Genomic DNA, 12,489 nt, shown 5'->3' with positions numbered 1-12,489 from the left:
AAATTGTTATTTACAAGAAAACCTTTGAATACTATTGACTCGCATCCCTTCCATTGTTGTCTGATATTGTTCTTAATTCACCCTTTTTTCCCTCATTTTAAGTTTCCTACTGATTTGATAAGAGAGTACAGTGTAGATCAATTAACATGTGTAATCCAGTCAGTTTGAAAATTTTTAAAAGAAGAATGTATAGAAGAGCTTAAAAGCAAGAGAAAATATACACTTAAAAATTTGTCAGGCTACATGATTAAGTCTAACATAACACTTGTAACTAATTGAGTGATAACTGGAAAGGAATAAAAGATAAACCATGAAATAGACAAGGTAATTCTATATTTATAAACTATTTTAAAAAGATGTAACAGGCATGATCTTTATTTTATTATTATAAAAATATGTAAACAAAATCATCTAAGAAATGTAAGAAGATAGTTTGAGAAATGGAATCAATTCCAATTACTATATTATTATGTATAAAATTATATTCTCTGAAATATTTTACCCCCAATATCCCTAGATAAAAAGAATAGTTTATACTAGATATAAAAAGCATCCAATTACACTTAAAAAGGATAAAAATTTTAATCATTTTTATACCTTTGGATATAGTAAATTTCTTTGTGTAAAGTTATACTTAGGAAATAAAGAAAATTTGTAAAACAAAATGGCATCATATGGCAGAAAGAATGCAGCCTTTGAAAAAAATACTTGTTACTTTTGTCATCTTGAACAAGTCATTTAATTTCTGAGCCTCAGTTATCTCATCAATCCCGAATAACAAAATGTACCTGGTAAGAATTTTTCTCTGAGGAGTTGAGGAAATACATATTACTACTGGCACTCATATGTTCTATTAATTATATTACACTATGACTGATCATTAATATCAGCAAAGACAAATATTTAAAAAATTTGAACTGCCACAATAATTAGATGGGAAGAATATTCAGCCAGTAGAAAATTATTAAATATATGATGATCCTTTTATATAAGAAATAGATAGCTAATAAGAATATTATGATTACACCTGAACCTAAAACAAAATAATATTGAATGTAATCTGTAATTTAAAAATAAAGAAAGAATAACATCACTAGAAGTTTTAAATAGCCTTTGAAAATTATTATATTCCTTCCGGCTTTTTCTCTCAGTTACCTCCACTACAGAATTCTCCCATGACACCAGGGACTCCAGCCCACTGATGCTTTAATTTCTGATTCCTTCTTGTCTTAATTTACCATTAAGTAATGGTAATATGTTATTATTCAGTTCTTTAGAAACCATCATGTCAACATCTTTTTTTTGCTTGTTTTAAATCTATCTTAGACATTTTCTTCTTCTATATTTTTCTGAGAAAACATAACAAAGCAGAAAAATAACCCCCGATTAGGCTCTTAACATTTTGCAGGCATCGTGCCAACAATTGCATAAATGAATTAATATAATCTCTATCATCATTCTTAGTAGTATTTATTTAATGCTAGCAATAATACTTTCAACAACTTCTATCATCTCAATTTTAGAGATGAGGAAGCTGAATAAATGACTATTTAAAAACATTGGACCTGTAAGAAATAGAGTTAGAGTTCACACTCGGGCAGACTGTTTCTAGAGCCCAAGGTCTTAACAACCAATTCTAGTAATTTGAAACAGTTTCCAATCTTATCAAATGGAATCTAATTACTGATCATTCTCAAATCTCTTCTGCCTGAATATAGTTTTCTAAAGTCAAGGCACACATGAATAACTGTCTAGAGACTTTTCTACTTAACTACTCACAAACAGAATGCCCTAAATTGAACACATTCTCTTTATTCTTTTTCCAAATCTAAAGTGCAAATCAATGTTTACTGCAAAAGTGGCAAACAACAAGTAATCATAGATTACTTAACAGAGTCTTTCTCTCTCTGCAATCTCCATTTGAATAAATGGAACTGCCCTCCACTCAGGTAAAATCAGAAATGCAGATATAATTTTTCACTATTATCTCTCCTCAAATTGCAAACATCTCTTCTGAATCATAGAAATCTCATCCAATTCTATCTAACCCTGCTAAGAACACCTCATCACATCCATACCCACACAATTTCTCACCCTATTATTACAATTGTATCGTACACTCTCCTCACTCTCTCTCTCTTTTTTTAAGATTTTATTTATTTATTTTTAGAGAGGGAAGGGAGGGAGATAGAAAGGGAGAGAGAAACATCAATGTGTGGTTGCTGGGGGTCATGGCCTGCAACCCAGGCACGTACCCTGACTGGGAATCAAACCTGCGACACTTTGGTTCGTAGCCCGCGCTCAATCCATTGAGCTACGCCAGCCAGGGCTCTTACTCTCTCTTTGGCCTTTCCAGTGTGTTCCTCATACTTTAGCCACAGCAAATTTGTAACTGATTGTCCGATGGTGACCTCAACCCCTTTACTTCACACTCATTGCTTGTAGGGTAAAGTTCAATTTCTTACATGATTTGTATCTGATGTGACTCTGCTTCTATAGATTCATTTTGCGTCAAGTCTTCCCACATGTTTTTTTTTTTTTTAGGTATACCAATTTTTTTTAATTTTTCATATTTATTCTTGCTTTTGGCCTGTGAACATTTTTTCTCTCTGTTCTACCATATTCGTACCATTTTCATTGCTCCAGTTTCAGCTTAAACCACGTTTTCTCTGGGAAGTTTCCCCTAACCCCAAACATTTTTATGTGCTCCCCTTAACATGCTTCCACCTGTACAGGAATAACAGGGCTCTGGAAACTTAGGGTAAATATTTTCTTTCTAGTACCCACTCACTATTGTGTTACGTTCTGTGAAAAAAAAAATTGTTCTTCATTGTAAACCTGACACAAACTGGTCAATGATGTAAATTTAATGTAATTTTAAGACAAACATTGACTGTCATGCACATGGCTATTAAGAAATTTATTGATGTTCTCCTATATCAGAACTTATTTCACCCCAAAGAAGCAGAAAAGACAAAAATGTAATTGGAATTCATAAGTTCTAGGACCAAGAATGGAACAAGTGATCCCTGGGATAAACTAAAATATGTTTGGCATTTCAAGGACACAACAAAAAGGACACATGTGGATTTCTTAAATCCCAATGCTGAGGATTCTAGGTGTGGGGAAGATGTCACATTAGCAAGTCTTGACATCCCTACCTCTGCCAGCATTTGAATTCCCAGTTTTCTTTACACTGTGGAAAACACTTTAGGAAACACTTGAAAGTCCTAGGACATTGAATGGCCCAGCTTCTCCTAGAGAGAGGAGAGAAGGTAGAGAAATCAAGGAGTCTCCTGAGTGGCTATAAAGGTGAAATTCTGGGGAGGTGATTTCTACATATGTAGCTTATTAATGAGGCCTCTTGAGGAGGTTATGCAAGGGAATCATCTGGACTAAATCTTCAAATAGGGCAGCAATGGGACCCTGTTCCAACAAGAACTGAGAGGGTGGATGTGAGGGACAGAAATATGAAATGACTCTTTGCCCTTCTGATATTAGATGCAATCAAGGAAAACAATTTTTAAAGGTTTTCCAGAGACCTCTATAGAAGGACTATCACAGCTTATGTAGGAAACACTACAGCCCAGACTTTTTCTGTCTTTTCTGTAAGTATATTAAACAAACTGTGCTAGATTTGACTTTTCTATTCTGGACCCTTAGATTGGCATTAGGATCACTGTGAATGCCTTAAATTAAATGTGACATTATGCACTCATTCATTTGTCTTGGTAGAAGTATATTGTTTTCATTAGATTCTAACAGCAGACTGTGTTTACTTACTTATAAAAGGCATGGGTAATTATCAGTGAGACTCAGCAGGATACATCCCCAGACCCCTATGAGGGCCGCTCCTCCTCCCCATTCAGTAGAGATGAAAGAGCAGACAAGAAGGAATAGATATTATATTATCCCCCCTGGTCAATTGTTTATTTGGACTTTATGATTTTAGGATGGATTCACAATTCACTATTTTATTTTGAGGTCCATCTTTTTAAACCTAAAAACACTTTCAGGGAAAGAACAACATTTGCATAATTATTATAATTTAAACCCACATTTTAACCCCATATTATTATATGACTTACATGTGCTTTAATTTTAAAGAGCTCCCAGGATTGGTGTTTCTATCTCATTGAGCATCATGTTCATGCAGATGTAACTTCAGAGAGTTTTGTAAAACAAGAGTTAGACTCTTTGTGATTTATCCTGGTTCTGATCTACTTCTGATATTAAGGACATCTTATGAAGAAGGGAAACATTCTTTTGCTTAAGATGCAGGCCTACTTTGATGCTTCTGAATGTTTGGTGAAATAAAGTGCAGCCTAAAAGGTAATAGTTCCTTAATTTTGGGTTGTGATAATCAAGAAAATGAAAATAGTGGAGATGATTGACATCTTTAGGCTGTAGAAACATTATAATGTGAGCAGTCACATAAACAACAGCTCCTTGGGAGTGAAGCATTGGAGGAAAAGGAGATAGAGCTAAGTGGAAACATAGAGAAAGAATCTGCACATACAATTATGTCAAATGATTTTGGAAAGGACAAGAGGAAGAAAAAGAACCACTGAATGGCAAAGGAGCAATAAAAATAATTGTGCAAGAATATTTAGAAGGAATGAGGACATCAAGCAGGTGCAAGAATAAAAAAGCATTTATCCCCAAAGATGGACTAGATAGGACATGGTTGGAGCAGTGCTTCTCTGATATTACTGTGCACTCAAATCACCTGGGAATTGTAATAAAATGCAAATTTTGATTTATGACAAAGCTGCACGTCTAGCAAGTCCCCAAACTTGTTAGCTGGGGCTGGTTTGTGGCCCACACTTCTGGTAGCCAGTCTGTAGAAAAGGGTAAACTGTTGGAGCAATAAAGCAATTAGAAGTGGTGGTGATGCTTGTATCCCATAAAACACTGACATTCAATTTCAAAAACAAAGAAAAAATGTGTCTACCTAAAAAGAGTATGAATTTTTATGATTGTAAAAAATAGAATCTATATCATAATTAAATATTTCTAAAAAGTTAACAATCACAGCAAGAAAACAAGTACAATTATCCATTTGTATTTATTTATCTTGTTTGTTATTGTTATTACTGTTGCCGCAAAAGTTTTTAAACATATGATACACACAATAGTAAGAGCTAATGTTTTAAGAAAAGTTAATGAAACTGTTTCTTTTAATTTGAAAAAATGTTAATCATCAAACTAATATTTTTTCCAATTAGGAAAAGACCAACATTCCTCATCTCAAATAATACCTGAAAATCTTTAATAATCATAGCAATTAATTATTCCCAACTATGGAGATTGTGACTGAGTCTACCATGATATTTTACTACTGAAATATCTGGGTTCCTTGATTGAAGACTTCTAGAAAGTTTCTCTTTACTTGTGGATATACTATGTGGCCCAATGTTAGTGATGCTCCCTTTTTGCTGACAGGCTTCCCAGGCCTGGAGGCCGCTCATCACTGGATCTCCATCCCCTTCTTTGCTGTCTATTTCACTGTGCTTCTTGGCAATGGCAATCTTCTCTACCTCATAAAGGAGGACCACAGTCTCCATGAACCCATGTACTATTTCCTTACCATGCTGGCGGGAACAGATCTAATGGTGACATTGACCACAATGCCAACAGTAATGGGTGTCTTATGGATGAATCATTGGGAGGTGAGCCATGGAGGCTGTTTTCTGCAGGCCTACTTTATTCACTCTCTTTCCATTGTAGAATCCGGTATCTTGCTTGCCATGGCCTATGACCGCTTTATTGCCATTCGCAATCCCTTGAGATACACTTTCATTCTCACCAATACTCAAGTGGTAAAGTTAGGGATAGGGGCTTTTATGAGGGGTTTTATATCCATTATACCTTTAATCGTGAGTCTTTTTTCATATACATATTGCCACTCTCATGTTCTCTCTCATGCTTTCTGTCTTCACCAAGACGTCATGAAACTTGCCTGTGCTGACATAACTTTCAATAGAATTTACCCGATAGTCCTGGTTTATTTAACATTCTTCTTAGACTGTTTGATTATTCTTTTCTCCTATATCCTAATTCTTAAGACTGTCATGAGCATAGCCTCTGGTGAAGAGAGAGCCAAAGCCCTCAGTACCTGTATTTCTCACATCAGTTGTGTCCTCGTCTTCTATGTAACTGTGATTGGTCTGTCATTCATTTACAGGTTTGGGAAAAATGTGCCAAAAGTTGTCCACATTATAATGAGCTATGTTTACTTTCTTTTTCCTCCTTTAATGAATCCTATCATTTACAGCATCAAGACCAAACAAATTCAACATGGCATTCTTCGCCTTTTAGCTAAACATAGATTTAGAAGCTAAACTCTGATGTGAATGATTGCCCAGGGAAGAAAGTGGGGATCAGAGATTTCTCTGAATTGAGAGCAAAGATACTGAACAAGGTCTCTAAATCTTCTGTGGCAACCTCTACTTCTTCAAATGACATTATGAGGCTCGTTAGGGGTCTGCTCTTGACTTCATTGATTTGCCATTTATTAATTTCATGGGTTGATTTGTTTGTCATTATAATGTGTTTTTCTCCCTAATGCTAAGTAGAGGATAAAATACTCCTAATACTTATGGAAGATTAAGTATAATCTGATATTATGGTTTTTTTGAATTTTAATTATTTTTTATTGATAAACCCCATAGATTTTGGCAATTGTTTTAGCTTGCTGTGTACTTTTACATGTCTATCTTTAAACTTCTTTACTTATTGTCCTAGCAGGATATTAATACTATCCTAATTTATTTGTGCTAGTATATTATGATAAATGAATCCTAGTAAGCCTTCAATATTGTAAATATTTTCAGTTTTTGTATTTGTGTGTATATATACATAATATAAAATATTTTGTATAAATAATTTTAATTATATTTGTTTTGTTAAGATTTTGAGGCCATTTGATAAAGGCCTCCCTGATGTCATATTAAATTATTTATTTTATTATATTTTGCATAATATCTTTTTACACATTCTAATTTATAATGGGTTAATATTTGGAGAAAAGCCAATCAGTCCTCAAGGGAGTATAACTAGTTATTCAGTGAACTGATTTTTAAGTTATGAGACAGGAATAATACTAAAGGAAAATTTTCTAACTGCAAGCAAGCAGGTATAAAATATCGCCTATGCAGAACACAATCCACTGGGGTGTCAAACATCAAAGAAACTTCAGGTTATAACAATCCCTTAGACTAGTAACAAAAATGTAAAGAACAAACTGCTTTGAGGATGTGGGTCTCAAAAAAGATCACACTGAGATTGAGATAAAAGAAAGGTTCCCTGAGGAAGGTTCCTTAAGCTGAGATCTGGGGGTGGATTAGAAATTAACTCTTGAAAATAGGCATAAGGATATTTTAAGAAGAAAGCAGTAGGCAAGGAAGTTGTAGAGATGGATCATGGAATCTTTTAAAAATGTGGCTGACACAAAGAGGGTGATAGTTCTAAGGAGAGGCTGGGGAGAAGAAGGGTGTTAAAATCAATAGCATTTTCTTGGCTGTTGCTAGGGTCTGCACATCTAAAGCGTCCTGGGAAGGTACTGAAGAGTTCCAAGCAAGGAGTGACATGATTTCAGTGATATTTACCAATTATAAGTTCACATACTATGTGGATTCAAGTGAGACAAGCAGAAAAGGAGAAAATAAAAAAAAAGAATTCACTAGTTCTAGAAAGACACACCAGGAGCTAAAATTATGTAAAAATGAATTTAGTCAGTACGTAGGAGATATATTTAAGATCTAAAATTAACAAGATTTGAGGTTCTGGTCAAGATGGCAGTGAAGGTAAATGCAGTATTCAAATCCTCTCACAGCCACCTCAAAATTACAACTAAACTACAGAACAACCACCATTCAGAACCACCTAAAATCTAACTGAATCAAAGTCGTATAACAAAGGACATAAAATAGGAGCTGCATTGAGACTAATAGGAAGGGCAGAGATGCAGAAGGAGCTGGTACCTCACCCTCATGTGGTAGATAAAAATCAGGAGGGTTATATCAGTGGCTGAGGTACCCCTTGAGGAGCAAGGACTTCCAGCCTCACACCAGGCCACCCAAGCAGGGTTCCAATGCCAGGATAAGAAGTCCCCATAACTTCTGGTTATAAAAACCAGCAGGGATTGAGGCTGAGAGAGATGGGGTCCTTGATGTTCCTTTTAAAGGGCCCTCACACTGACCATCTCAGGCTCGTTCTGAACTCCAGTGTTGGGGCAGCAGCTGGAAAGGTTCCAGGAGCATATGTGAAGGAATTGAATTGTCTGACATCAGAATGAGAGCTGATGGGGTAGCTTTCTCCAGAAAGAAGTGATGGCAGGGGCCATTCTTCCTTTGCTGAATATTCCCCAACAAAGCCAGCAGGTAGGCTCCAAAACTGAGTCTCTATTAGTCTGGCTAACATTATTTGCCCCACTCTACTTATTCCCTGAGATTCCCCCTGCCACGCAATTTATTTTTTCCATACAAACAGCCTGGCTTTGTTTATGCTGCTGACATTCTTAAAATCTCTCAAACAAATATCTATCTGACCTTGGGTGTGTCCTGTACCTCTAGATAAAAGTCCTCAGGCTCAGCACTAACAGCAGCCAGCTGGCCTTGGATCAGAGCTTGGCCTCTCTTGGGCACCTCCAAACACAGCACAAATGACAGTCATCTACAGATCTCTTTTTAGCTCATGCCTAGTAGTCCCTGGCAAAGCACAGTGGGTAGCTGACCTTGAGCTGCACCTCCCAGAAAATCCCAGAGATAGCTCACCTGGTGGCCAGCTTCAGACCATAAGGAAGCATTATCTCTCAAGCATGTCCACAAGAAACACACCCAAGGGCTGGACTCAGCAGGCACTAAAGTCCTACTAAACTAAGTCCTGCTCAGTGGTGTGGGCTCCTGCTTAGCTGATCTTCCATAGTGGTCACAGCCAGTTCTTGGCAGCCCATTGGCCTGGGGCTAAATCCCTCCCATCGAAATGCCAACAGCAAGCAAGGCTTACAAAAGGAGCATGTACACAGCCCACATGGTGGAGTGGCACCTGGAGTGCCCAGGTCAGGTGATCAGGGAGGCTGTGTCACTGGACCTTACAGGACACCCACTATCTAAGGTTACTCTAATAAGCCTGGGAATATAGCAGATCCACCTATAAGAAACATAGAGAAGCTACCAAATTGAGGAGACAGAAATGTGTCCCAAATCAAGGAACAGAATAAAACTCCAGGAAAAGAAATAAACAAAATGGAGATAAGCAATCTACTATCATTCAAACACTGGGTATAAGAATGTTCAATGAACTTAGGGAAAGAGTGGATGAGCTTAGTGAGAACTCCAACAAAGAGATAAAAAACATAAAAACAGAGATAGAAAGTATAAAAAAGAACCAGTCAGAAATGAAGAATAAATTAAGAGAAATGAAGAATACATTACAGGGAATCAACAGTGGAGTAGTTGAAGCAGAGGGTCAAATCAGAAATTTGGAACAGAAGAAGAAAACACCCAATCAGAACAGCAAAAAAAAAAAAACGAATTAAAAAAGTTAATATAGTGTAAGGAGCCCGAGACAACATGAAAAAAAAATCATACCAACAATGGCATAGCAGGTGTGCAGGAAGGAGAAGAGAGAGAGCAAGGGATTAATAACCTATTTTAAAAAATATATAATGGAAGATTTTCCTAACCTGGTGAGGGAAATAGACATAGAAATCCAAGAAACTGAGAGACTCCCAAACAAGGTAAACCAAAAGAGGCCCACACCAAGACATATTATAATTAAAATGGGAAAGTTTAAAGACAAGGATAATTTTAATATGAACAGGAGGAAAGAAGTTATTTATCTACAAGGGAGCTCCCATAAAACTATTAGATAACTTTTCAACAGAAACTTTGCAGGCCCAAAAGGGATTGGCACACAATATTCAAAGTAATGAAACCAAGGACCTTCAACCAAGATTACTCTACCCAGAAAAGCTATCCTTTAGAATCCAAGGACAGGTGAAGAGCTATAGAGACAAGGAAACGCTAAAGGAGTTCATCACAGATCAGTACAGTGAAAGATGTTAAAGGGTAATCTTTAAGAAGACGAAGAAAAGATGAAAAAATGAATTATAAAATGGCAATAAATGCATGTCAACAATTACTTAAATACAAATGAATTAAATGTTCCAATTAAAATACATATGGTGCTTGAATGGATGACAAAAGAAGACCCTTCCATATGCCTCTATAATATAGACACTTCAGATCCATAGACACACATGGACTGAAAGTCAAGGGATAGAAAGTTATTTCATGAAAATGGAAACAAGCAAACAAAAAAGATGGGGTAACAATCTTATTCCAGATGAAATAGACTTTAAAACAATGGCTATATAACAACAGATAAAGAAAGACCCAGCAATTCCACCTTGGGATTTATCTGAAGAAACCCAAAGCACTAATTGAAAAGACATATACAACTTCTGGCAAGATGGAGGCATAGATGGACGCACCGTACCTCCATGCACAACCAAGATTAGAACAACAACAATTTAGAGGCAGAATTACACCCAGAACTGACAGAGAATTTATCTAAATGGAAGTCAGACAGCCAAGAAGTTGAAGTAGACCCATTCATCCAGAATAGTAGGAGGGGCAGAGAGGAGTAGCCAGGCTTGGGTCGCGGCACAGAGAATGGGAACAATTGGGCACCTAAAGCAACCGAGAGCACATAAGGCATCTGGAGCACACAAGATTGCAGCAGGTGGACCCTGAGTACTCAAGCGGCAGCTGGCAGACCCAGTGAGGTGGCGATTGTGGACCAGGGCAGAACGCACAACCCAGGATCCCAGAGAAGGGGCTGAGGGCCCATGGAGAATGGAGCTACCGCCATTGTTTCCTCCCACTCCTGCCCCCGCCCCAACCCCCACCCCCACATACAATGTCACAATCTAGCAACTGGGGTGCCCAGCCCTGGTAAACATTTAAGGCTCCACCCCTCACCGTAACAGGAGCAACCAGACCAAAAAAAAAAAAAGAGAGAGAGAGAGAGAGAGACAAGTCTCAAACAGAAGAACAGATCAGTGCCCCAGGACTCATCATTTTAAGTGACCGAGAGATAGCCAATCTATCAGATACACAGTTCAAAACACTGGTGATCAGGAAGCTCACAAAATTGGTTGATTGTGGGTGCAAATTAAATGAAAAAATGCAGGTTACCATAAAAGAGATGAAGGAAAATACACGGAGAGCCAATAGTGATGGGAAGGAAACTGGGACTCAAAAAAAATAGAGTGGACCAGAAGGAAGAAAAAAACAACAAAACAGGAAAGAATGGAGAAATAAGAATTAAAAAAAAATGAGGAGAAGCTTAGGAACCTCTGGGACATCTTTAAATGTTCCAACATCCAAATTATAGGGGTACCAGAAGGGGAAAAGGAAAAGCAACAGATTGAACACGTATTTGAACAAATAATAAAAAAGAACTTCCCCATTTTGGTAAAGGAAATGACTTCCAGGAAGTCCAGGAAGCTCAGAGAGTCCCAAACAAGGTGGACCCAAGAAGAAACACACCAAGGCACATCATAATTACATTAGCCAAGGTAAAAATGAAGGAGAGAATCCTAGAAGCAGCAAGAGATAAGGGGACAGTAACCTACAAAGGAGTTCCCATCAGACTGTCAGCTGATTTCTCAAAAGAGACCTTACAGGCAAGAAGGGGCTGGAAAGAAGTATTCCAAGTCATGAAAGACAAGGACCTATATCCCAGATTACTCTATCCAGCAAAGCTTTCATTTAGAATGGAAGGGCAGATAAAGTGCTTCTCAGATAAGGTCAAGTTAAAAGAGTTCATCCTCACCAAGCCCTTATTTTATGAAATGTTAAAGGGGCTTATCTAAGAAAAGAAGATAAAAAAAACATGTATAGTAAAAGGACAGCAAACTCACCATTATTAACAACCACACCTAAAGCAAAACCAAAAGAAACTAAGCAAACAACTAGAACAGGAACAGAACCACAGAAATGGAGACCACATAGAGGGTTAGCAACAGGGGAGTGGGAGGAGGAGAGATAGGAAAAAGGTACAGAGAATAAGTAGCACAGATTGTAGGTTGAAAATAGATAGGGGGAGGGTAAGAATAGTATGAGAAATGTAGAAGCTAAAGAACTTATAAGTATGACACATGGACATGACTAAAGGGGGGGATGTGGGTGGGAGAGGGTGTGCAGGGTGGAAGGGAGTGAAGGGGGAAATGGGACAACTGTAATAGCATAATCAATAAAATATGTTAAAAAAGTAAAAGACATATACATGCATATGCTCATTGCTTCATTATTTACAATAGCCAAGGTAAGGAAGCAATCTAAGTGTCCACCAATAGATGAACAGATAAAGTAGTGGGGCATATGTAAAATGGATAACACCCTAAGAGAGACTGAAAGCTTGCCATCTGCAATAACATGGATGGATGTAGAGAAAATTATACTGAATGAATAAGACAGA

General features: G+C 37.1%; 1 protein-coding gene across 1 annotated transcript; it reads left to right on the top strand.

The window, feature by feature from the left end:
- Positions 1–5,229: 5,229 nt before the first annotated feature.
- On the top strand, positions 5,230–7,652 carry LOC114499837 (olfactory receptor 51B2). Its single transcript, XM_028516328.2, has one exon. It carries the CDS (start codon positions 5,406–5,408, stop codon positions 6,342–6,344), a length of 939 nt encoding a protein of 312 aa, XP_028372129.1. The 5' UTR covers positions 5,230–5,405; the 3' UTR covers positions 6,345–7,652.
- The last annotated feature ends 4,837 nt before the right edge of the window (positions 7,653–12,489 follow it).

Source organism: Phyllostomus discolor, chromosome 6 (genome assembly GCF_004126475.2).
Source record: "Phyllostomus discolor isolate MPI-MPIP mPhyDis1 chromosome 6, mPhyDis1.pri.v3, whole genome shotgun sequence".
NCBI lineage: Eukaryota > Metazoa > Chordata > Mammalia > Chiroptera > Phyllostomidae > Phyllostomus > Phyllostomus discolor.
The sequence above is the reverse complement of the archived record's forward strand: the minus strand, read 5'-3'. Positions and strand labels throughout refer to the sequence as shown.